At 42.5% G+C, this 26,877-nt stretch overlaps 1 protein-coding gene across 1 annotated transcript in view; it reads left to right on the forward strand.

Moving 5' to 3' along the window:
* The window catches only part of GRHL2 (grainyhead like transcription factor 2), an 82,872-nt gene extending 57,770 nt beyond the window's left edge, over window positions 1-25,102 (forward strand). Inside the window, exons 10-17 of the mRNA XM_009638313.1 lie at window positions 1,200-1,358; window positions 6,952-7,039; window positions 7,127-7,266; window positions 9,466-9,497; window positions 10,946-11,040; window positions 17,395-17,480; window positions 23,684-23,748; window positions 24,988-25,102. Of these exons, the coding sequence (XP_009636608.1) occupies window positions 1,200-1,358; window positions 6,952-7,039; window positions 7,127-7,266; window positions 9,466-9,497; window positions 10,946-11,040; window positions 17,395-17,480; window positions 23,684-23,748; window positions 24,988-25,102 (780 nt within the window). The remainder of the gene's footprint in view (window positions 1-1,199; window positions 1,359-6,951; window positions 7,040-7,126; window positions 7,267-9,465; window positions 9,498-10,945; window positions 11,041-17,394; window positions 17,481-23,683; window positions 23,749-24,987) is intronic.
* The last annotated feature ends 1,775 nt before the right edge of the window (window positions 25,103-26,877 follow it).

Below are 26,877 nucleotides of genomic sequence, written 5' to 3' on the forward strand. Positions count from 1 at the left end.
CACGCACACTGTCCTGACTAAAAGATACCAGTGATGTATCAGTTCATGATTATAGCTTGCTTTGCATCAAAATAGTCCTTAGGAGACTTGGTGGTGGGAGACCCATCTGCCAGGTGCTGTGTAAACACATGGCAGACGAGGCACACCTTGTTCCGTAGCACTGAGGGAGGTTAGAGGGCAGGAGGTGCCTAGTGGCTATCAACAGGCGTAAGTGGGCATAGAAGGAAAGCATGAGATGGGTTTCGGAAGCAAAGGCAGGCAGGGCTTGCCAGGAACCGAGGGCAGTGTCAAGTTGCGTGGATGCTGCATGGCAAAGGGGACTTTTGAGAAGAGGTAGGGTATAGTTTTGTAAAAGTTTGAGAAACTCCTTCCCAGTTTGAAAAGCAGGATGAGATGCATATTTGAAATTGAAGAAAGACAGTGAAGGACCCTTAAAGAGAAGATCAGGAGTATCTGTTGATGGGATGGAGGAAGGGGTACTGATGATGAGAGTATGAAAAGAATTTGTAAAATAAAAAAAAAGGGTAGGACTTACCTTTGGCCACACTGAATTTAAATTGTGAGCTGTCAGAAGAACAAGCCAGTCCAAAAGACAGCTAGAAAGGAGCGATGCAAGATGATCTTGCTATGTCTATATTAACAAATAGCGCAAACACATAGAGCAGGTTTGTAGAGTGAAACAAGTCAGGGCTGAAGACCTGACATCCACATGAAACATGTTTTAGGAGGTTTTATCTCGGATTATCTTTAGTTACTTCCCACAGACTGAGCAATGATTAGCAGCTGGAGCATATGAGCTGTGCTCCTAGGACACATATTCTGGTCTGGCTCTTCCAAAAAGAATTCAGCTCATGCACTCAGCTCTCTGGTGTGAATCAAAGCACGGTAAGTTGGGACAATCAAATGATTCACTTCAAATGCAAGCTCCTGATCAAAACTGAAGCATCAATACATGTCTTAAAAGTTTGTCACTTTTCCCAGCGTGGGATCATCTTTGCTGGACTTAGGACAGAAGTGGAGAAGAAATGTGGGAATTGCCAGAGTAGCTGAATTAAAATTGTTTGTTGGGGTTTTTTTTGGTTTGGTTTGGTTTTTTGGGGAGGGGTATCTGCTTTTATTTTCCCATTTGTTGTCATGGGTTTCCAGAAGTTTAATAGTTGTTTGCATCACATTTTAAAAGTAATCTCTCTGGCACACAGATTTTCATCACAGTGAATTGCTTGAGCACAGACTTCTCCTCACAAAAAGGAGTAAAAGGGCTTCCTTTGATGATTCAGATTGATACGTACAGCTACAACAACCGCAGCAATAAACCCATCCACCGAGCCTACTGCCAGATCAAGGTTTTTTGTGACAAGGTAAGTGAAAAGCACAATTACCGTGGATGGAGGGGGAACCTTGTTAGACAGTTTATTATTGCTGTATTTTAGACCTAATTAAATGTTTTTTCTTTCCCTGAAGAGTTGTGTTTAATGATAGAATTTGGACCAGCTATATCATAAATCTAACAGATTATCATGTAATTATTTTACTGCTTTGCAGCCTTTTTAGCCCTGATTCCTCAGCTTGTGAGCCATAGTTGGACTGTTTATGGATAGCATGTTACAAGTCATGATACAGGAATATCAAAAAAGTCATAGAAAGCACAAATATAAGGATCTCTACTTGGAAGGTCAGTGCTGACCACAGGCTCACGCAAGTGCCAGTCTGATGATGTTATCTCTTCTGGCTCTAACAGCCAGGATAGGTAATGTAAACTTTGTGGAGCCGTCTCTGATAGAGAAATGCACCTTTCAGAAAGGCCTGCTAAGCTCTCTTTTATGATACAGTGGAAAACACCAAGTCCCAATGAGGCAGCTGATGTTTTCTTTCTCCCTTGCTTGATTGCAAACCTTTATTTTGGAAGCTGCTATGAGACATTTATGCTGCTAGGATTTTCTTATTAAAAGTAAACTGCAAAAGTATATTGGCTATTCCCATTCTGTAGTTCAGTAACTATTAGTTTTTTTCCCCTTTTTTTTTGCTCACTCCTTCTTTTGCAAAATTTGGTTGTTTTACAGTGGGTTTCCCCACTCTTTTGTGAGAATCGGTAAGATTTTTCAGCACCAAAACATAGATCATGGCTTAATGAGTCTGACAGTGTCACGGTCAGCTGTATATATCACTGAGTAGAAACAGTTGCTCAGAATTGTTATCTCAGTGATGATTCTTAGATGTGAGTGTGACCACATTTCAGTTGTGTTTAACACCTGCCAGCCGATGACTTTAGGCCTGCTGGGAAAGATCTTGCAGCGGAGAGTTGATGCCTGGATTCTAGTCAAGGTTCAGGGATTCAGGAGCCTACATCTGTTTAAATTACTTGGAAATTTATCCAAATTAGTCTTGCCGTCTTACAAGTGGGAATAGAAAGGCAAAAGGCCATGCCCCAGGCAATATGTAGCATTAACTTTTTAATGGAAGGGTAAGAGTTCAACTGCTCCAGGTCTCTGTGCTGCTGCTCCTTCCCCTCTTTCAGTTCATTCCCTTGTTGCTGTCTTGACAACGGGATCTGAGAGCTAATCAGTCAGTTGTGTTAGTGGAGCAAAAACTTTAAAAATAATGAATGTAAATGTATGCACTGAGGTCTTCTTGCAGTCAAAATGTTATGCTTTTAATTGTAACTTTGAATGTCAAATATTTAGAGATTTGAAGCTACAGCTGGATGTTAAGAGCTCAGTAAATATCAAAGTAACAAGTTGTATTCATCTACCTGTTTTTGAAAAGCAATTAGAGAAGTCTGAATTATTTGAAAAAAGGAAGGAAATTCAGAGCACAAACTCATCAAGAGTGACCTGAAGACACAGCTGGTGGAGATTTTGAATAATACATGTTCATTGCATCTATTGGCTTAATTGGTACTTCAGTATCCAGACTAGAAAGCAGGAAATGGATGTTGAATCTTTTAATCAAAACCGTCTCAAAGTAGAAGAAAAGATCACAGGAGTAGTTAAGTGTTAATCCAGATCAAAACTGTATTGAAAGTGGGAACTGGAGGGCTCAAGGGTATCGATAATGGGATATATATCTGTACAATATAACTGTATACACGCAGAGAGCTTTTTAACTTAATGCAGGGCTGAAAATTAGTTGAATGAATGAAAATGAATGAAAATTATCGAGGTCAATTCATGTGACAGCTTGTAGTAATTGACCCTTGGAAAGAGACTGAGGCCTGCTTCTCCCCTCACTTAACGCTGCTATGTCTTTACCGACATCATTTGTCGTGGTGCTTTTGTAAGCAAATAAATGTTTGGAGAATTTGTGCTTGCTGGTGGCACTGGGAGGATTCATCGTGCTCAGCTGAGGGTAGCTGATGGAGCTGGGTACCTCATCTTTCTGAGATGACAAAATAAACCCTGGCAATGCTTGAGGCGGTGCTGAGTGGGGGGTCCCTGGCTCAGTTTCTCTGCTGAGTCTGCGACTTGCTTTCTACTGACAAAGACAGGGTTTGCTGCCTGCTTGGGAAAGGCCATGAAGCTGAGACAATTATTGCCCACCTCTTCATCATGACCAATTAAAGTAGTATTACAGGGTCATTTAAAAAACCCAGCAAACATATAATAATTTTTATACATTTTAATAATGTGAATTGCCCCAATCTGACAACCCCAAAGAGAAGCTGATGAGAAAAGTGCCTGATTTATTACAGTCATCTGGATCAGAGGAACTGCACAGTAAATTCCTCCCACCTAAGTACTGAAATGTATCTTAGTTTGAAATGTAGAAGAAAAAATGTTTCTGTGCCTTCCAGTGTTCTTAGAAATGTTTTTTCTGCAGCAATGTGCCTCTTTAGGACCAGTAGATGTGTTTGTATATTAACTTGGATAAATCCCAGGTAGAGGTGTCCAGTTTTTAAGAAAAAACATTTACTGATAGATTAATGTCCTCCAGCTGAAACACAGCATAGCTGTTGTGGAAAGAGTATCCCTGAAGAAATAAAACTGCAATTAGCTAAGTGGTACATATTATATATATTTTAGTATTTACTCAGGCAGTTGCTTAAATTTAATATTCATTTACATATAAACTAGAGAGCAACACCAACTCAGATCCAATGTGTGCTTTGTGACATAAATGTGTGGAGATAAAGGCTGCAAAGGTTGTAATCATGTGCTTGCTCCCTGTTCATTCTCCAGTCTTTTGTCCCTGTTTATTTTCCAGTAGGCAGTCTTCAAAGCAACTGTTACAGTGCACATCTTGTTTTCTCAGTGCTAATTCTCTCTGCCCTTGCAGTCTTTTTATCATGTGCAGATCACCGATGCTGCATTATGATAAGAGAATATAATTTTTATTCCTTAAGTAGGTTGTCAGGGAAACTTGCTACCAGGCCTATTTATATTTATATATTGTGAGATGTTTTAGCCACTGTGTATGAAGGAACTGGGGATTCAGAAATATTTTTATTTTCTATATGTGATTAGCCTTGCTGAAAAGAAGCAGAAGCATTTGACTTGGCAAGTGCCATAACATTGTTGCAAAATCAAATAAATTAATCTCATTTTCTTTACTCTGAAAAACTACATGTTGTTTGGAAGGTATGCAGTTCCTGCTCTCTTGTCTTCAGAATGGACTGGCATGGAGAAAATGGATTTTCATAGGGTACTGGGCAAATGTAATTGCCTATTAATCTTCAGCTTTAGAGAGAAGGCGGCTGAGGTCTATGGGCCTGTCCCACCAGATGTGGAACGCTTTGGCCTTGAACTAGAAACAGGTGTACACATGAGCTTTGTGATGGTGATGGGAATGGTCCTTATGATGGTAGGGGCTTTGCTAGGCTGGAGCTAGAATGTGAGACATAAGCTTAAATGAGCAGAATACTTGGGGAAAAAAATATTTTTAATCAGCTGAAATTCATAGGCTGCATTTTGCTGATGGTTAGTAGTAGAAGTACTTGTTACATTTATACCAAGTCCAGACATCAATGAAAAAATGAAAAACTCATTCAATTATTTGACTGGTCAGAGCCTAATTTATAGTCCCCTATGGGAGGGTTATTTCTTCTTCTATCCTGAAGAGATATGCAAACTGTGATTTATTAGATATGTGTCAGATGGCTTAGCTGTGAAAACTGTCCAGCAGAAAAGCTCTGGTATGCCAAAAACCTGATTGTGGTCCATTGTCTCAGCAGCTACAACAATGACGTACATCATGTAGGCTTGGCTGGCCCCTGCCCTGTGCCACGGGGAATGCTCCTAGCTCAGAAGGGTGGGTAGGTAGTTTTGTGGGTATCACAGTCGCCGCATTTGTAAAGTGGCTGTGGCACAAATAAGTGCTGGTGGGTGGGAATGGCTGTCCTGCTCAGAGATTGCTCGCGCCCCAGAGGACTTGGGGGTGTCTTGCTGTGAATGAATGAAGACAAAGCTGTGAAGCTTATAGAGTTCATAGTTACAGAGAATATCAAAGAAAAATCAGTAAAGCATATATTCTTTATTGTGTATAAAAGGGTGAGTCCTCCTCAGTTTCTGCTTTCCTGAGAGGAAACTCGCACTTGCTGCCATGTACAAAATGACTTTCAAGGTTCATGCCACTACCTGCGAGCAGCAGAGCAGTGGTGCTGAGCAGTAGGTAGGGCTGTGGCTGCATGGCAGGGCTGCTTTGTGCAGCACAGGGCTCTTGGGAATGTGTCTTCCCCAGGGCAGTGGCTGTGAGGCATGCTTTTGCTCCTTGCTGCCGAAGAGCAGGTGGCCTTTACAGATACAAATGTATCCCTAGAAAGAATTTTGATAAGGGCATGACTCTGAAGCCCTTGGCTTCTGTGGTTGAAGTCAGGGACAACTAGATTGGGACCTGGGTCTGGAGGCAATGTTTCTGTTAGACACCTTCATGTTTTGTAAAGAGCTGTTTCTTCCTCCACCTCTTTCAACCTCTGGAAATCTATTGATAGATCACAGCCAGGAGTACATCTTCCCTTGCATTCTTTTCAAGCTCAGTTCATTGGCTCATGTGTGAATTTTGCCATCTTGAGTGGATATTTTTGGCTTTCCTTACCTCCCTCCCCCCTTTCTTTTAAAGAAATTTCTAATTTTAGTTTGGAAAAAAGTCTTTAGTTCTTCATGATGAATGTCTGGGAGCATATGGATCTTTAATACCCTTCACAACATGACTATTCATATTTATGAAGTAAATTAGGAGAACTTCAAAGGAGGTGTTGTTGCTTTTTATGTCAATAACAAGTTTTATTTTCTAAACTTGTTGAGAGTGTATTTACATAACAGAAGCCTGCAACTTCCCAGGAGTTCCTGGGGCCTAATAGGGCAGAGCTACATTGCCTTCCAGTTTCTGGAGGGCTTCTCTCTGTTTGAAATGCCTGTATTTTTCTGTAAGAGCCCTTGCATGGTTGGCAAGCTGTCAGTGTAGTCTTCTTGCACTGGCAAATCTCAAAGGCCTCTACAAAGCTGGCCGCAGTGGAGCAATGCCACCCCCAGACAAGGTGGGTTGGAGGAGAGTTTACGGAAGAGCTTAGCACAGACATGATCTAAGACGATAGCAATCCTGCAGGTGTTTTACATCAGTACATACGCAAAGTATTTGGCCTGAGCACTCCATCCATCTCAGAGGCGCTGAGCTCGGGATGCCCTTTGTGCAAGTTCTGATGGCAACAGTCCTGCTACAGGCTGCATGCTGCCAGGACCGTCCATCCTGTCTCCTCCAAGCCAGTATGTGGATATGTTCCTCTTGCTGTCTCCAGCCCTGGGGGCTGCTGGATGTGCCAGCCTGAGTTTCGGGCACAGGTGATCTATCCAGAGCTGGCACATTCCCAACAATCTGGACAGATTTATCTGTAATGGGGTAACCAGTCTCTGTTTCAGCATTTCTGTTGTGTCCATCACTGTAGTTCCAGGCATTGCAGGGCACAATGCTCACAGTGATTCTTCTTTGGATAATATCTATGGGTTGTCTTTTTTGCATCAGGGAGCAGAAAGGAAAATCCGAGATGAAGAGAGGAAGCAGAACAGGAAGAAAGGCAAAGGCCAGGCATCCCAAGCCTCATGTAATAACTGTGAGTAAGACAGGCCTTTCTGGTTTGGGGCTAAGTCACGCTTAACATGCCTCCTCTCATAACCATGTTGCTTTGTGATCCTCCTAGCAGCTGAAGGGAAGTTGAGTGCACTGCCTGTGCAAAAAAAGAGTGATATCACCTTCTTCAAAACAATGGCTGACCTGGATTCCCAGCCAGTTCTCTTTATACCGGATGTTCACTTTGGAAACCTACAAAGAACTGGACAGGTAGGAAATGATAATGAGACGAGCTGGTGCCCACCCACCGTCCGGCCACATGTGCTCCAAGGCAGGTTTTAGGAAAATAAATCACTGTTGCTGGGGGCAACTTGTTTCAGCTCTCGTTTTGGTAAATGCAGCTCTTGGTGAGTCACTTAAAAAAGATGTTACAAGAGACAACTGCCTTTCCAAATTCTGGGTGCGAAAAAGGAGTTTATACTTCAATAACAACTCATTAGTTTGTGTTTGTTATGATTTATGCCATTCTTTTGCTAGCAAGAAAGAGCAGAACGAATAGTCAAGAATTTTGAAATAGAAGGTTGATTTGTGACTGAAAGTCTGGTTTTGTGTGTGCTATTTGGCTTGATGAAATGAAGTGCCACCTTGTGGTAGCAAGAGATCCCCCTCCCCACGACAACTGAAAACAGACGTGCAAGGAGAGTAGGCACACTAAACACCCCTGCCCATTTTCTGTTGGCATCACCTAGAGATCTGGGAATTCCTTGGAAGAAAATATTTTCACTCTACAAAGTAAAAATCTATGATGCTAATGTTAATATTCAGTATTGTCTTAGTGCAGAAGTCATGGAGTCATTATCACCAGTACGTGTGACGAAGTCTTTGCTGACTGACTCTTTTAAGACCTACTTCATTGCTTGCTGGGAAATTGCAAACCAGAATTGGAGGGTCAGCTCTGACAATTCTTTTAATATGAACCTGTTATTATTTATTAACATCTCAGGGAGTAGAATGATACCTTTATGCATGTGTTTATAAAGACAAATAATAGATGAGGAAATTCTATATTCATCTTGCTGCAAAATATTAAAATTAATGAAGATTAAGTGACATTGAGTGTTGGAATTGTCATTTATTTTAAAGCAGTGAGAATTGTGGTAGAGCAAAGCACAAAGAGCACAGACATTGCAATCACAGCTGTCACCGACTTACTCTCCAAAATTGGAAAGACGCCCACAGACATATCAGTGCTGGGTACCTTCTGTCCTCATGGTTTTCAAACCAGAATATGGATTTGTCTCAAAACAGGAGAAGGTGGAAGCATTCCTTAGAATATGTAATCCTGTAAATAATTTTCTAAACTAACTGGAAGGTACCCCAGTTTGCTAGCTCTTAGGTAATGTGCAGCCCTGTCTTTTACTGCTGTATAGCTTGCAGTATCGGCATTCTTGCTATCCTGAACTTTTCAATTGTTTTGTGTATTACTTAATATAAGAATGATTTATTATGACAATAATTTATTATTTATGAATGTTTATTATAAAAGTGTAGCCACTTTCAGGTCCTGGGTGTAGAACGAGTTACAGACCTCAGCTTTCTACACACACACCCCTCAGCTATTCTCGTTGTACATGTTCAGAAGTGAAGGCTCCCCTTGAGAGCCGAGTGTGCTCCGAGTCTTGCCAGCACAGGCGCTGGAAACCTGCCCGAGAAGCCTTGCTCTGCCCCAGCAGAACGCAGGGCTCTGGTGCCCCGCCTTGGCCCCGCGCTCACACGGTAACTCAGCAGCTGGAGTGCTGGTCCACTTGTTGGTGTGGACCCATGGTGCAGGCACGTTGTGAAGAGTTTGTCTGACTGTCTGTAAAGCCTTTGACAACAGACTGTGATTTTATACCTCCCCTGCTACCGTTAGCAGCATTTGCTGCTGTTGTAAATTTGGTCCCAGTGACTATATGCTATACTGATTTATGCAAAACAGTGGTCTGGACTTGTGCTTCTGCCCACAGCCTGTGCAAAAAAGTTCAGCTGTACTATTAGTAATTGTATTTCCATTAGGCCTGTAGATTAATGTTGGTCTTTATAGTTTAATTAGATTTTCAGACAGTATTACATACATACAAAAGCTTGTGAGTGTTGTGGCTTAAATCGTATTAGGGGTAATTTAGGTGAGTAGTGATCTGATTTAGAGGATTGTAAAATAATTGGGAAAATGATATAAACCAGGGAGAGGGCAATGTCTGTCAAAATGCTTTGATATATTTCCACTAGATGATATTCAACAGCGTTTTTTCTAAGCCACAGTTTTTTCAGATCACAATTAGAACTAGAGATGTTTGTGTTTTGTAGAAGGAAAAGGATTTTTAACAGGAAAAACTGCAAACCACTTGTTGTCTTTTCTCCCTTTTGAAGTTATTCTATTCAGCAGGTGTCTGAGTTTTGGAAATAATTGGTTTTTTTCCACCCTTCTAGGTTTACTATAATACAGATGATGAGAGAGAAGGGTAAGACATTTATTGTTTCACAACTTTGAGTTGTTCAAACTCAATAGAAAGCAGGCACAAAACATGAAAACAGATAAAACTGATCCCCTTCCCTCGTATTGTCCCATCACTAATGGTAGGTGAATAATGTGTAGAACTGGTAGAAGGAGGCTTATTTTATGGCAACTTTCTTTTCCTTCATGTGAAGTAGCTGCTTTTTATATCTATTTTTTATTACATTTCCAAGTAAAACAGTTTAAAGAGCCATAAGATTCAATACAGGGGCAGGACAATATATTTGATAATAAAGTGTCTTTTTTATATATATAAAAAAGGATTCTCAAATAATTTAAAAACCAGGAATTTTTTAATGAAGCATTGAAGTTCACCCCGTTCCTGGAAGCTGTTTAACAGCACACACGTGTGCATGTGACAAATACAGGAACTGCAGAGAAAATGCCCAAGCAAATCCTGGGAAGGAGGAAGGCTGGAAATGGGAGCACCTCCTATCTGGCTTTGGAGGGACTGGAAGAATTGCAGAAAGTCCCTAAAATAGAGATGTCATGAAATAAGGTCTTTATTATGTGTGGCTGAAGTTCAGCCAGCATTAACTGTAACGTGTGCCAGCCCCATATTTTTGTAAGTTGCTTGAATCCCAAGTGAGCACCCTCAAATCTGAGAGTTCGGAGTGAGACAACTGCACTCACGTAAGCCTGCAAAAAGTGGCCTGTGGTAGGGAGTGGCCAGGCACCTGCAGATGACATTGACCTGAAAACCACGAGGCCCTTCTTGTTTCTTTTATGAAGCTAACGTTCTTCATAAGGCTCACAGCAGAATTGGAGAAACAAAGGGGTTTATTGCACCAAGCACACTGGCTTCAGTTCTCTCCTCCCAGGAGTAAAAGGAGACACTGAGTCCTGCCAGAACTACACTGAGGGGAGGGGGTGGCCGCAGTGCCTTGAGCCCTCAGCTTCCCTGGTGGAGCGCGTCGCAGCTTCAGGCTGGATCTGGCCCGGCATGTTATTCCTTTTGAACTCGCTGGCTTGTACGGTCTCGGCTTTTAGAAATATTGCTGATGTTTCCTGAGGCTGTCTCCTTGACCCCAAAGAGGAGGTGAATCAATGTGTAAATGTGCATTCAGCTCCTTTCTTAGCCGTTTCTTCCTCCTCAGCCCCTTTCCCTCAATATTTCAACAGTTAAGGGCCTTTGGGGTTTTCAGAATAGTATGTAACATTGGAGTGTATTTTCCTGTCACCTGTCCCAGCCAGTCAGTCTGGGCAATTTGACAGACTTGGAGAGTTCAGGTAAGCATCAAAAGTGAAATCCTTGCAGTTTCTGGTCTGGTGCTACTTGAGTAGCTAGTGGGGGTTTTGCCAGAGTACAAAGGGAGTCATGACTGCTGCTGTTGTCTCCTTTCCTGCTGGGAGCACAGTTTTACTGTGACATGGCCCCTGTTGTGTGTTTTCTAGTAGCAGTGTCCTGGTCAAAAGGATGTTCCGGCCTGTGGAGGAGGAGTTTGGTCCATCCCCTTTGAAACAAATGAAAGAAGAAGGCCTGAAAAGAGGTAACAGTCAATTCTTAGCAGTTAAAAATAGTGCTGTGGGATGTTCTCATGCCCTCAACCGGGAAGGGCAGGTGTGGCTTGGACCAAGTCAGTTTTTTGATGCTAGTGCAAATGTGGGGTAGATGGGAGAAGAGATCATTACACCTGCCAGTATACAAGGAGGTATTTTAACAAATGCTAGTAATGATTCAAAAGCAGGAAAGAAAAAAAAAGGACTGTGCTATCTCAAGAAGGGATCAGGACACAACTGTATATAAAATATAAAAAAGTTAGGAAGTTTCTTGATCCTTGGCCAAGCTACATAGTTCATGAATGTTCCAGTAGCAAATCTGTGGTTGTCTATTTTTAACTTTTGCTCATCTTTTCTGTTCTGGCTGGGATCACAAGCAAACATGCAAGATGCACTGGGTCAAATACAGAGACCTTACACAGGCAAGCTCCTGCTGACTGCAGAGTAAGATTAGCTTGAATAAAATCTCAGAAATTTCCTACCCATTTAGAAATATAAGGCATGGAGACACATATTCCAGCAGACCTAACTGAATTGTTAAGTGTTTGTTTCCCTTAACTGTTTTTACTGCCCTATGTAAATATTATTACAGGCACATTTCATATGCTATACCAGTCCAACTCCTGTTTTCCAGTCTGCTACAGTGAAGCTTAAGTTGAGTGCCACTGAAGCAATGGTTTAGGTAGAGCTGTTAAACTTTGCACTGAAGGTAAGGATGAGCAGATGGTGGTTTTGTCCACAAAATCTGCTTTGTGTACAGTCCTTCCCAGTGCAGTGCTATAGGCGATAACTTCCTACACTGCCACAGTAAGACACCCTGGAGAGTATTTGCCATTTCTTCAGTCTCATGAGTTCTGTCATGTAAGTTTATCAGAGGCTCCGGGCGATTGACCAATGTGTATAACTCAAACTTGCAAATGTTTTGAGATTCACCCATCAGTTTGTGAGACAGCAAAGCAACAAGGTACAGAAGTGAGCTCAGTTGTTCTTAGTTGCACCATTTGTAAAGCTCATTTGAGCTTCATAGAAACAACTTCCCACAAACCTGCATTTGCAGTTTCTCTGTTGGTTAGGCTGGTGTGCTTGAACCAGGGGAAGCATACAAGATTACAGAATGGAGACTGATATCATCCTGGAATAAATGTGAACATATTCTTCTTCTAATTAAATCTTCAGTTAATTATGTGAAGTCAGCACTGACCACAGACTTGCATCTGGTTGACTCAAGGCATTGACCAAATTCACATTATCAGGGCTCCATCAAGCAGAAGGGAACAGCCACGAGGGCTACCTAAAGAACTGCCATTTCCTGCAGTTTCACCTGGGTTTCCCAGCTGGAAGCCTGGAGAGTTGCCTGCAAGGACGTATTGGTTTGCTTTGATTATTCCTATCCTCTGCTGTGTTAAGTTGTTTTAATATCATCCAGGACTTGCAACCATTTCAAGGGGAAGATTTGAAAGAAAAAAATCTTTGGGTTTTCAACTGGTGGCAAAACTATGTTAAATAATTAAATCCTGGAGAGGCACAGAACCAGAGAAGCTGGAGGATGCTCTCTTCACATCCCCTTCCTGTTCAGTGCTTCTTGCAATTTGGACTATGCTGGCTGGGGGCCCAGCCTCTTCCAGCGTGGCCTTTGCTCTGGTGAACTTCCTGCCATCGGGAATCCTGCATCTGGGATTGTGCTGATGGAGTGCAGCTCAGCTGAATCTGCCCATTTGACAATACTGTCTTTGCCACAGTAATCATTGGGTATTAAAATGTTCTGCAGTTTTTCCCAGGCTTAGCCATACTGGAAGCTTTTTTTCTCCCAGATTTGTTTGGTACAGCAGAATCAATAACTCCTAGAGAGGAGGTATAGATGGGGCACTGGTGTAAGGTTTGAGAGAGAGCAGGTCTGATATGTGAAAATATGCATTAAAAGCAATGTAATCCCAAGGTGGCTCATTAACAGAGCAGTTCAGGTAGCACCCAGTGAGGGGTCCAAGCCCAGCAGAAGAACTGAAGTGACAGTGTGTGGCCTCATGTCTGCCTGATGGACCTAATTATAATACTGTCTGGTAGAAGCAAAAGTATTAAGTGGCATCCTTCAGGAGAACAGGTCTGAAGGGGTTTGCAAACCATTGATTAAAACACGGTTCATATTCTCACGCAGGTAGCTGCATCTTTGTGAATTACTCTTTCATCTCCTTGACCTCTAAGGGAGGTACAGGTGCCCCACACTGAGATGTAAAGTATGTTAATCCGTACCAAGTGTGCAGCGCACCTAGTTACTTGGCGAGACTTGTGGCCTTTTCCTGTTTTGAGTTCTCAGTAGGAGTTTTGAAATCACTTTCCCTTTCAGATATCATAGGGAGTTTCCCATTAATTATAAATCCAGCAGTTGTGTTACAGATCAGGGAGATTTCCAGTCCTGTAGTTCTCAGCTTTAAGAAAGTTACATTTTTGTCTAGCTTTTTTTCTCTCGGGAAAGTCGTGTTAAACTAGTCTGAAACATTTTGGATTTATAACAATCAGGGGTTTGTGAACTACCCTTGTGGAGGACAGCATTCACTCTGTCACCTAGGGAATTTGTGCCTGGACAATTAGTGAAAACTCCAAATGTGGGAAAGGAAAGCCAGGTCACAGCTACCAGCCCTACTTTCCTTGACTGAAATGTGCCGCATCTCCATCCAGAGACTACTTTACAAAGGCTGTAGTCATTGCTCATAGGCTGTCAGCTGGAGCATCAGTAATGCCTGGGCTCAGACCTTCGTATTGGCCCAAGTCTTACTGTCCCATCATGTCCTTGGTTTCTTTTTTGCCACATGTCTGTTGCTTGTCTTCTGCCTTGGCAGATTTGTCAATGGAGAGCCAACCTGTTAACACTTTAAAAAGAGGTATCTAACATTATTTTTCTGCATTCACACTTAAATCCTCAGTTCAGCGGCCTGGCTTCCAAAAACCTCCCAGGTGCAGCAACCTCCCTTGCCTTCAGCAAAGGCTGGTTGGCACTCCGCAATTTTGTGAATCAGGGCTATTTCTTAAGTAACTGAAGATGTATTTATCACCCCCATCTTTTGCAATTTTTTTTAACACGTAAAGACCGTTAGGGACTACAGTGGGTTTCAATGCTGGTAAGAAGGTTAAGAACTGAGGCCAGGTAGTGTAGAGGTCAGACAAATTTCTCATTGCCTGGTACAACATTTACATACACCCACCACCCACAAATATTGCAATCCGTACTATTAAAGGGAACCCACCTAGATGCCATGAACATGGTGACAGTAGGTTCAGAAGGCGTAAGTACAAGTGCGTCACATCATCACAGCCGTGGCTTGGCACTCAGTGGCAATGCTGCTGAGCCCAGCGGAGCCTTGGCAGCCCCTTTCCCTCTGCCCTGCTGTGCCTCCTGCTGCGGGCCAGCCGGCCTTCTCCCCGCGGCTCTGCCAGCACGAAGGCTTGTGGGGCTGCATTGTACACTGAAGCAGAGACCTGATCTGTCTGAAGAACAACTCAGAAAAAAGGGTTGTTTTTTCACTCACATCTGCTGTTTGATAGAATTCATCATTCAGGAAAATTCACTGAGATGGGTCAGAGTAACAGAGCATAAGAGCAGGGATGAGACAGGGGGTTCTGAAGGCATCACTGTCACCAGAAGTCATTTATGGAAAAGTGCCCAAGTAAATCAAAGCTGGGATTTTCACACCTGTTGGGGGAAAGAAACAACCAGTAACCCCCCGTATGTTTACTAATCCTGGCTCTCTTGTGTGTATAATAGTGATTTAAGTTCCCCATTATCCTTGTAATGGATCCTTCATTCAGCATAACGTTGCCTGACACGCCAAGCACAACAGAGAGATTTAAAGCTCAGCACTTGGATTGTATAATGTCCCCAGCTTTAACCTCGGACAGTGATTTTTTGCTCCTTTCATATAAATTTGTAATTACTAAGGCTGGCAGAGGTCCAGATGTTTGAAAAGCCAGGAGTTACATGACAGCGCTCTAGTCACACGAAAAGAATTACTGAATTAATAAAAGTATTAGTACAGGTAGAGTTAGCACTTTGAGCGAACGCTTGTTCGTGCAAGTAAACATATCAGTAAAATTAAATTACTGATGTGGATTTTTTTTGTTCTCTTATATTCTGACAGTTATTTAGGTTGTGATCCAAAGTTATCTCACCTTCTAAGTCCTTTAAAAGGACACTCAGGCAGGTCCCAAAGAATCACCAAAACGTAGGTGAAAAGCTTGTGGCTCTGCATGCCCGTGGTAGCAGTTTTGGGGCTCGTACTTATGAATTAAAGATGCAAAACCCCACCATTGTCCCGCATGTCTGGTTTGTAGACCAGGACAGGGGACTGATTGGCCCGTGTTATGAATCTTTTTTCAATCGTTTCAAAACACGGGCAAAGAATCACAGAATCACAGAATCACAGAATCGTAAGGGTTGGAAGGGACCTCAGGAGATCATCTAGTCCAACCCCCCTGCTAAAGCAGGCTCACCTAGAGCATGCTACACAGGACTTCATCCAGGCGGGCTTTGAATATCTCCAGAGAAGGAGACTCCACAACCTCCCTGGGCAGCCTGTTCCAGTGCTCTGCCACCCTCAGAGTGAAGAAGTTCTTCCTCATATTCAACTGAAACCTCTCGTGTTTCAGTTTGCATCCATTGCCCCTAGTCCTGTCGCTGGACACCACTGCAAACAGACTGCTTCCGTCCTCTTGACTTCCGCCCTTAAGATATTTGTATGCGTTGATGAGATCCCCTCTCAGTCTTCTCTTCTTCAGGCTGAACAAGCCCAACTCTCTCAGCCTTTCCTCGTAGGGGAGATGCTCCAGTCCCTTTATCATCCTAGTAGCTCTCCTCTGGACTCTTTCTAGGAGTTCCTCGTCTTTCTTGAACTGGGGAGCCCAGAACTGGACACACAGTGTCACCCATGTTGGCCTGCCCCTTAATTTTCACCCATAAACTTTCAACTTGTTCTTCATCTGCTCCCAGGTAGAGTTCTATACATTCCAGTTGCTCTTTTACATAAAGAGCAACTCCACCACCTCGTCTCATAGGCCTGTCTTTCCTGAAGAGCACATAGCCATCAATGGCAGCGTTCCAGAAGCTACAATTTTCTGCAAATGGGCCTGAGCCCATCCTGCTGCAGTCTTGACCTGAAAATTAACTTCCAAACAATTGCTTCTGTATGAAAAATACCATCATCTCTGTTGGTTCATCTGCAAGTCATCTGTTGAGTTACCTGGTGAAGATATCTTTTGGAACACAAGGATTAGCAGTTTCAAAAGGGATCTTTTTCACTCTACCAAAAAAAAAAAAAAAGATTGATACCAATGTAGTTTGTCACACAGACATAAAATACCTAACAGTGCGTGTGTGTTTGTACCTAATGTGCAGCACTGCTATCTGAAAAGGCGGTTTATTTGGGGAACAAAAAAAATTGCAGAACATCTTATTTAACCTGCTACTTTATCAGAGTCATGTGAGATTACACCTAAAACACTTCTGTAGTGTTTATGTTTATTGGCTTTGTAGCTGTCTGCTTTGATTTTGCCATGTAACAGCAAGTTTCCTCCTTTTACCTGTACAAGTAGGAGAGGGGAGAACAAGCTAGAGAGGGCAGGGCACTATGCCTGTGAACCACTAGGACCCAGCAGGACATCTGAGGGAGGAAGAGGAGATTTTCAGGAGTACAAGTGGCATTTGGGTACCTGAGCAGGGGTGGGCACACAGGTAAATGCCTGCCTGCCAGCTGTGCTTTTCAATGTGTCCGCTGTAAAGTCTCAAATGACTTTGGACTTGTTCTTTCCAGTGTTTATTTTCAGACTGGCAAAGCCCATTTGCGGTCATCCACGTGGTAATGTCAGAGAGAACCATTTCTTTTCCTTTTTGCTGATTTTTCTCTCAAAAGGCTCAGCTAAAGGCAAACCAGACTTGCCTTTTCTGAATGTCCCTTCCAGCCTTTTGAATGAAGCCTGGAGAGGTGCAAGCCGAGACACAGATTTAGGAAGACCTAGCTTGTGTGTTTTGTCCTATGACCCAGGGATGGGGCACCAGTGCTTTTGAGCTTCTCTTATTTCAGTAAATGGAGGTTTAAATTCTTGAAGATACAGACAGATTCCTCACATTAAATTAATTTTGATGAGTTTTGTTTGTGTGTTTTCAAAGGAACTATGATGTGTCTTCCATGTTTAGATCACTGATGATATGAGAGTACTTTTTTTTTTAAGTGCAAACCATCTTCAGCACTTAATTTTATCTGTCACGGATTAATACTTGCTTTTCTGCTCAGTGTAGGGTGTTTCATCTGTTCAATTGACTTGAACCTGCTCCAAGTTTGACTTTTTTTCTGTTTCAGTGCTTTTGTATGTGAGGAAGGAGACAGATGAGGTGTTTGATGCTTTGATGCTGAAATCACCCACAGTAAAGGGGCTAATGGAAGCGGTAAGTATCTGATGTCCTCACATTGTTTGTCTTTCTTGGTGAGAAAATCTTGAGGCTTTCAATATATTATTGAGATAAAACATAAGATAAAGATGAAGTTATTCTCAAATACATGTAAAGCATTTTATAAAGGCTTTCTGGAGCACACCTCTGAAATGCTGGCATGTTCTGAATTCAGTGCTGTCAGCAGGTTTCTGGGATTAAATAGTGTCACAGAGCTGATTTATTGGAGACCTCAGCCTTGAGGAATGGTGGTAGTTAACCAGTGTCAGAGGAGCAGAGAGGTGCAGGCTTCATTTTCTGAAATGCTTCTTTCTGAACTGATGATTCAGAGTCTGTTTAATCTTCTCCTGCACTGCCCATTGGTGTGTTCATAGCCATCTTTTAAAGAAGAGGCCCAAAGATGGACTGTTTCTATGTGAATTTCATAAGGCTTTTGTGCAATTGCTGTTCCAGTATATGAGTCAGTTGCTGAGGCAATGCAAGACTGGTCATTCATACCTTCTGTCTCAAATCCCTTCTCTAGCCCTCACTCCCACAGTGACCAACCTACCAGCCTGCCTCTCTGCTGCTTCTTTGACTTGAGTTTTTGCTTGTTACCTGTTAGCTGTGATCATGAGTGGCTATTTCCACATTTAATCCTGTTTATATGAGTTGATGGCTAGTAGATGTGTGAAATTTGGTGAAGGAAGAGTTAAGAAGCAGCCATGTGTCTCACTGCTTCGGTGGGGGGCTAATGTGAGATCGACACATGGGATGCTGAGTGGATTTCCAGCCTTGGTTATATGTAGAAGAGAAGATGGGAATGGATGGAAGTGTCCCTAGAGAGCTCAGCTGAGTGCTAGATGTGTGTCTATTCATACTCTCATAAAACTGTCACAGTGTCTTGTTGCATGTACTGGACACTTCAAATGCAGTAAAGATTGAGTTATTTGGTCAATATTTGGCCAGTAGCAGAAGGCAAAAAAAGATTTGTGGGTTAGTGAAGTTGTTTAAAGCACCTATTCGGATCAGGGTATCTCTGAGGAGAGTCAGCTGCATTCTAAGGATGCCCTAACTGTGCTTTTGCCGATACCATTTGTTAGCTGTGGCTGTAGCTCAGTTGTTAGGCAGAACACACATGTATAATAAAAGCCAGGCTTCGCTTGAAGAGGCTGCAGTCTGATTCATGATAAGCTGTAACATGATTTCATCTTGTCTTTGTATGGAAGTTAAAAGTACATTGTAATCCTTCTATAACCCTTCAAGCTAACATGAATATTTTATCTCCAGTAGTGTGTGCCTCTCCATGCCTTTTCTCCAGCCGCTGTGTAACATAAAAACAAAGCTGGTGCAGAAGCAGGAAAGGTTTCTGCATACCTCTGTCAGCACAGCTGCTGACTCAGTGGCATGTTTTCGGCACCAGAGAAATCTGATCTGTTGTAAAATGTCCCAGTTCACTGGAAGGAACACATTCAGAAAATCTTAATCCTCTTTGGTAGGATATTGTGGATAAATCAATGCAAAAAAGCTGTCAAACTGCATATTCTTAAATACTCTCTCTACAGTCATTTCAGCAAATCATGTAATTTTGTAATTGTGCATATCCTAAATGCTCAATTCTAAGCTCAGTACTAAGAACTTAGAAACTGAGGCTCTGAATATTATAGACCCCCCAGATCTGAAAGACGGCACCAATGACCCTGATTCATACCTTCTTTCTCTGTTTATGGATTTTACTTTTTTTTTTTTTTTTTTTTTTTTTTTTTTATTACTCTTTCCTTGCTTGTTGATTTTTCTTTTTTTTTTTTTTTTTTTTTTTTTTGTTAATCACTATTCCTGGTCTGTGGCTTTCTCTTAATTCTCCATGGTTAATGATACTGTTTCTCAGATACTATGTTTGGTTTATTCTCTTGTATACCTCCATTCCAAATGAACAATTAGATTCCCTCTCAGATTTCTTTCTTCTGGCAAATACCGAGAAGTCTCAGGTTTCAGAGATACAGTACGTCTCAGAAAGTGATGCAGATCTTTGGGGTTTGAGATGTTTACATCCTACACTAGTCAGTCTTGATTAACAGAAAATAGTGAAACAATTGTCCATCACAAAACATCACACATATGTGGTAACTGACCAGCTCTAATTCCTGCTCTCCGCCTGATCCAAAGTCAGGTTAACTCTGTGGATCTCAGTAGGTACTCCAGTCTTACACTGCAGAATCACATATTTATTCAAATTACAGAAGGCAATCTAAATTGGGAAATTCAAGCATCTCCCAAAGTCTTTCTAAAATGAAAAGCTAACAGCTGAGCTCAATAGAGCTTGCTTATACCAAAGTTTATTAGATACCTGTCTATGTGTCCCTCCTCCCAATCAATAAAGGGCAACAGACTGGACCATTCCATAGAAATAAGTCGGTGAAGATGTTTTCCTATGTGCCTCAGCCAGCCCAGATGCTGCCTTTTCTGTCTTCCTGACTCCAGCAGAGAAAGCATTTCTGGTGGCTTGCATGTTCAGATATGTGCTGCAGACAAACTTGCCGTGCCAGGGGGCTGCAGCCCAAAGGGACACCCAGACTGTTATTTCAGTGCTGCTCTGAAGGCTGTCCCACTGTTTCAGGCATCCTAAGGGAAGGAAAGAATTCTCTGCAGAGAAGATTGAAAAATGGACAACAGAGATGATAAAGGAAAATATTCCTCCAAATAAAGATATGTTTTTAAAATTTATTCTAGCCTTCTTGGGGTCAGGTGAGAAATCCTGTTGTTTTATATGGAAGTTGGCAGTAGTGGTGTTCCCCCTGAGTTGGCAATAAACGTGTTTCAGAAGAGGGTGTTAAGTGAGATGCCTGAGCAGATGCTAGCTCTCTGCTTTCTCAGATTTTGCAGCAGGACTTAGCACATTTGCACTGGAGACTTGTTTTCTGAGCCTGTGAGGGGGAGGCTCTCCCATACCCCCACTTCGAGCCTTGCTTCCACAGCTCGCCGTTTGGTATAATTGGTTGAATCCTTAGGGGTTCCTGAGAAATGTGCTTGTTCAGTCAGCTGGAAGTCTTTCGGAAAGCTCACTAATCCCTGCGTGTTATATAAATCCTACACCTGTCACAGGCAGTGTGACAGCAAGGCTTTCGCAGCCCTACCTCTTGCAGCTTATATAGGAAGTGGTGTCCCAGAGTCCCAAACCACTTTGAGCAACATTTGGAATGTGTGAGTGTTAGGTATCCCAAATATCCTAGGGAAGTTTTACGTTGGAATGTGCAGAATGCTGTATATTAGCTGCTATTAAACCTCCTTGGCACATGAATGTTTCTCCCTGCTTGGTTATTTGTGTGGTCAGTGAAAAGTGTCTTCAAATATCACTAGGCTTCAGAGTTAACACCCTAGACAAGTAGACGTATTATTTCCTCGGGTTTGCCCAGTCGTGACATTTTCTGCAGTTTCAGGTTGCAGTTTTTCTCTGATGCCTGTTACGAAGGGTTTTTTTCAACAATATGGTGAAACGTAGCCATTTTTATTATTGCTTTACATGAAAGCTTAAATTTAGGGGTACAACAAATTCACAGATACAAAAGTTCAGCACCACATTGTTTATCTGATGTCATTCTATTCATGGTAAGCAAAGCTAGAGGTTAAGAAGTAATAAAAGGAGAACATGAAAGTTTCTCTGAGAACTTCTCTAAGACGGTCAAGATTTGCCCCCACAGTGTGGCATCTGGGTACCTCAGAGGAGTCACCAGTCCCAGGTCAGGCAGCTGCCTTCCATGGGCAGCACAAGATGAAGCATCGAAGGGACACTTGGAAAGATGGTGGTAGACAGGGGTAGAGTGTGAGCGAGGGGCAAGGTGTGGGTACCTACACAAGTGCTTCTGGCCAGAGGTAGGTGATTACTTCCACTGGGGATCCTGCCCATGGATCCTCCCTTGGATTTACGTGCACAGGCTGGGTCAGCTAGGTGGGGCAGCCTGTCCCGTCTGTGATGGAGAGTAGCTGGAATAGGTTAGGACATCCCACATAGGGATATGGCAAACCCTGGGTTTGAATCACCCTTGTTATGCCCGGTTTGGAGCAAAGACTTGAACTTGCTCTGGATAAGCTGTTATGGAACTTCTTTGTAGGATGCATTTCCACCCTGTGTGTGTGGTTACATAGCTTTTCCATAGGCCGCACAAAGACTTTTGCGTAGGCTACATAGAGCTCTGAGTGAAAAAGATTGGTTTTATAGTCTGATAGAGAGGATGCTTGTATGAGATATTAGACAAGTGGTGTGAAGCCCCTCTTCTCACAAATGTACAGAGCAGACTGCTCCCCACAGCAGCAAGAGTGCGACCATACAGTATATGAGCTTGCGCAGCCTTCATGCTAAATTAGGCCTCTCCCAAGGCAGGCAAGAACATGGAACCAGGACTACCATCGGTATCTCCAGAACCATATCCAAAAGGGCAGTGACACACGCTGGTGTGAGTAAAACTGAAGTAGCAAATACAACCCACAATTTCATTTGTATTTTGTTCTCTGCTAGGTGCAAAACTTGGGGAGTGGATGGGTCTCCTTATTTATATCCTCCCCTTTCTGTTAGCCACGGATGTATGCTGTGGTCAGAGGAACACTGTTACAGTGGTACACTGTTTGCAATGTAAAAGAAGCTTTATTGGTTCTTCAAAATCTTGGAGTTACACTATGCTTTTTACGTACAAAATTCTATCTTGGGTAAGATGACCATTATAGAAGTATAGGTGATATAGGCAAGTATAGGCTAATTAATTCTCTCTCTCAGAGAATCCTGTCTCTCTGGATGGGAGCCGCGCTTGGGCTTCAGCTTGTGGCTGTTTGAATCTGTCCTTGGTGCTGTGTTTATCCATTGCTTCCTTTCATTTTCTATTTCATGGTAATTGCTTTAATTTTCTTTGCTAAAATATCACTTTTTCTCCACAGAAGTCTGAATGCAAACACAAAGAAAGGATTTTACAGTGACTGATGTTTGGCAGTCTTTAAATGGATTTTTAATTGTGCATTTCAGTTCTCTAATACAGAAGATAATAGTCAGCTATTTAGCTGCAACTTCATTTCACCTGGGAAGAGCATGAAACTCACTTTGGTTGGCAGTAGAGTACCACAGAACATTAATCACTGACAAAAAGTCATTTTTCCGTAATTATTTTGCCTTTTGGGACAATCTTAGTCTAAAGTATGAGCTATGAGACCAGTTCCCTCAAAGAAGAGTCATAATTTGGAAAGGAAACCTGGCTCAGATGGAGGGCTCAGGGACAGCATCTCCCCGAGCACACCACAAGCTCACTGCAGAATGGACATCCAATAAAGTTACTAATACACCGCTGCAAAGCAAAGCCAAAGCATCCCAGTGAAGTGCTTATTAGTGTTGGTAATTTTTCAGCTAAGTAGTTCTTCCTTTAAAAGTTTTCCTGTATTTTCTGCTTTATCACTTGAGTAGCTGGCAAGAGGTTTGGTTTAGAAGTTCTTTACCTTGTTAATGCACTTCTCTGCGGCATCTCATCTTGTTATCTGTACACTCAGATGACGTTTTGTGAGCCAAATAGTGTTCTTATTTTGCCACCCTAGTAACTAGGCTGAGTCACCTCCCCAACAATACAGAAGCTTCCTAATCCTGTGTGTTTATAGCCCTCCCACAATAAAAGGTACCTTGAAGGTACCAGACAAAAGAAGTGCCGTGGAGGGTCCTGTCAGCTTAACAAACCTTGAAATGCCATTCCGAAATAGAAATGTGCACTTTTTTTTTGTTGATCCATCAATCCATCAGCTTCAGTTTTGTTGCTACTCATCTGCCTTCTGCCCAGTGGAAGAAGCCTTTGCTTCCATGAGCCCAGAAAATCAGAATAAGGAACAGCAGAAAGGCAGCTGATCAGAGTGAAATTCCCTGGTAAAATCTGAAGCTGGGAAGCACGTTGACTCCTTGAGCAGAGCAGTAGGAGATGCTGAGGCAGTTTTCATGACTCACACCCTATGAGAACTATCGTCTCCAAGTTTCTAGATGGAAATAATTGTGGTTTGTTGATCAAGATGCTTATGATTATTCCTCCCCGAATAATCCTTAAATGAAGCTATGGTATGGTTGCAAGTGACTTTTCTGTATAGCTATCCTGTCAAAGTTTGCAGAGATAGTGTTTTAATTCCTTATGTAAAGTGTGAGGTGATATTTTCATATTTCTTGTTAGTTTTTAATGGTATTTCTTTTATTTTTATGATTTCAGATCTCTGAGAAATATGGGCTGCCCGTTGAAAAGATGGCAAAACTTTATAAGAAGAGCAAAAAGGGGTAAGTTAACTAACTAGTGGCTGTTGCAGGATCCTTTAGAAGTACTGAGAGTTCCCAGCTATGCTTGGGGCCTTATGATGCTGGGCAGTATAAACGCTTTGAAGAGACATGCCCATACACTTGAAATCTTAATGTCTACAGAGACAGCAAGGGGTAGCAGAGGAGGAAACGTGAATCTCCAGTCTGTGTCTGACCAGTATTCCTAGGCTTACTGTGAAGAAACAGAGTTTGTGTTTGGAAAAGGTATTTGGATAAAGTCTGTTTTGTAGACTATATCCTTAATAACATCGTGGAGTGCTAGCATGGGAGAGGTGCAGCCTTTGCTGTGAATGCAGTGTGGAGTTTCCCTGCAGTGTTAGGAAGAAGTAGGCCACTGTCCGAATCTGAAAGGCAGGCAGACAATGCTTGCTGCAGGGGTTTCAGCTGAGTAAATTTAGATCTGAGCATCACACCTGTGATTTTAGAATAGGTAGGCTACTACTCCTTGCCATAAAACTAAATCTCTCCACTTTTAACTTTTATTTTAATTCTAAATAACCACAATGTTGTGATATAATTTTAAATCAGTCATTTATTTTCAGCTGTAACTCTAGCTTAGGGCATTGTTTTGTCTGGGGATTTCTTTAGCTTTTGAGAAGACAGGTGAAACTACTCAAGTTTTGCTTCTTTCTAACACTGTTTCCAAGTGATATATTTGTCAGAAGAAACACTTTAAGGTAAAGAGTGAGGAAAACACTCATACACTTCTAATGGTTGCTGTTGATAATCTCACATCCAAGCTGAGTTCTAGGCCTGTGAGCTATGTGCAAAGCACAGATTACACTGCTTCCCCGTGTTAGCGACTTGCACGACAGAGGTGCAGCAGCTCACGTGGTGTGGCTGAGGAGTAGCAGGGAGGTGTACTTGGGGGAGCCCACACCAGGCATGGGAAACACCAGCTAGCTGGGTCTGCCAGGGACCTGGAGTGCAGCTCACCTTGTAGGCAGCTTAAGTGAGTTAACATCCCAGCACTGGCACGTCTCTTACCTTAACTACTTTGGCAAGGAGCAGCATCTAATCCAAAGACTATAAGGGACTATGGGGCAGATCTTAATGAAGATTCCCACTATTGTCCCTGTACTGGCATGTGCTGGAGTCTGTTCTTGCATTGTTGTGAAGTAAGCACATGTGGTGGAGTGCATGGCTTTCCCTTTCAGTGTCCCGGCACATAAAAATACTGATTTTTGCCTTTGTCACCAGTATCTTGGTAAACATGGATGACAACATTATTGAGCACTACTCCAATGAGGACACGTTCATCCTGCACATGGAGAGCATGGTTGAAGGCTTCAAGATCACACTGACAGAGATCTAGCCTCAGGCAGAGCCTTTTTGTAAGGAACCACAGCATTTCATCCTTCCTGGAAAGGAGAAGATTCCCCGGGAACTTGACAGACATTGATCAGAGAAACTGTTACAAGACTGCTTTGAAAATACTGTCCATTCTGCACATGTGCACCCACTGCATATAGACTTGGGTTTGTCAAGCACAAGGCCACTCATGTTAACCTGGTCCCTTATTTATTGTTCCCCACTCTCTAGTGTACAAGCAGTAACCAGCCCCCAGATTTGTAACCAGATGACCCACTGCAAATGTGAAATGCAGCATTTTAATCCATACTTTAGTGTGGATGATCTCATTCTAAAACACGTTAAGGAACCATGCTGGTCTAGTTTCAGAAATCTGGTGTAAATCACTTTAGTTCTCTCCGTCATTGCTACAAGACTGGTGCAGTGCTAAAGATGGGGAAAGGGGCTGACAGAGTTCACTTGCTCAGACTGATCCATATCTCTCTGTAGTGTATAGTCTTGCCAAATACCTCTGGTAGTTCTCAGCATGTAGCAATGAGGACTTGTAAGTAAGGCATTCAGCTACAAATGTCACTTGTAAGTAAATGGTAAAGAAACCATTTTAACCTTGTATATAATGTTTATAATATGCAATAATATATTTTAACTACTGTATGTGGGCATGTTTACTGCCACTATGTTTTTGTATGTATTGGGTCTAGGGTTTAACAGAATCTTTCCTAGAGGATTAGATAGCTGCAATCTGTTATGGAGTGTGTGCTGAGAAGCTGGTAACTGCATCTGCACTCATATGCTCCACCCTTGCCCACCCAGTTTTATACTGCAATATTGGAGCAAGCCGTGCTACGGGGTCTGGAGCACTCTGGCACAATGGGACCCACCTTAGGTGCCCAAGTCCCAGCTGTAGATACCTGGGTGTCCCATCCAGCTGTCACCAAATCCAAGAGGCGGCATGTGTCTGCTGCCTCGTGTGCCTAGAGGTACAGAAGGGACTTCTGCCTCTTCTGTTGATGAAGCAGAGGCTCTCAAAGCGGACTTTTCTCAAGCCGGTGGAGGGAAAGGTGCTTCCCGCGGCAGTCTGCTCGTTAAAGTGTTCCTCTAGACTGTAAGAAACAGGACTTCAAACTCTTCTTCTTAAGGGTTACTTGCTCTAGTATCTCCATTGAATGATTCTGTTTTGATTCCTAGGACAGTTGGGTGAAGTATAAACCTGGGCTTGATGTAAATATTTTATCGAAACTGGAACAATTTTACCAGTGGAGACTGAGTAATTGATGTAAATATGGAACTGGATGATGTAAAACTGGAACAATTTTACCAGTGGAGACTGAGTATTCCACCACTGAGGTGTGGAGATAGGTCTCCCTCGCAAGGGCTGGATCTGAACCCAGGCTGAACTGCAAGGTTAACCCATCAAATTCCACCCCGTCTCATGAATTCTGTGAAGAGAGAAAGTTGCATGCTAAAATCATAGCAGGAAAGGAGTTCAAGGCCTGACTGTCCTTAGCACGTCCAAACCCAGCACCTCTCTCTAAACCCAGCACCTCTCTCTCTCCTTTCCATCTCCTCTGGCTATCATACAGATTTCCTCCCTCAGCATACAATCCTGTGAGTTTCAGCTGCAAGCATTTTGTTCTCTATGCACTGTGTGTGGATCCCATGTGACAGACAGAAATGTGGGGCCTTTCCTACGTGCAGCCTTGGAGTTTCTTAATTTTTTTTCCTTCTGAGATCTTTTTTTCACTTAGACACAGAATCTTTTTTTATTAGGTGGCTAAT

The sequence above is a fragment of the Egretta garzetta genome, unplaced genomic scaffold, assembly GCF_000687185.1.
Source record: "Egretta garzetta isolate BGI_Z169 unplaced genomic scaffold, ASM68718v1 scaffold154, whole genome shotgun sequence".
NCBI lineage: Eukaryota > Metazoa > Chordata > Aves > Pelecaniformes > Ardeidae > Egretta > Egretta garzetta.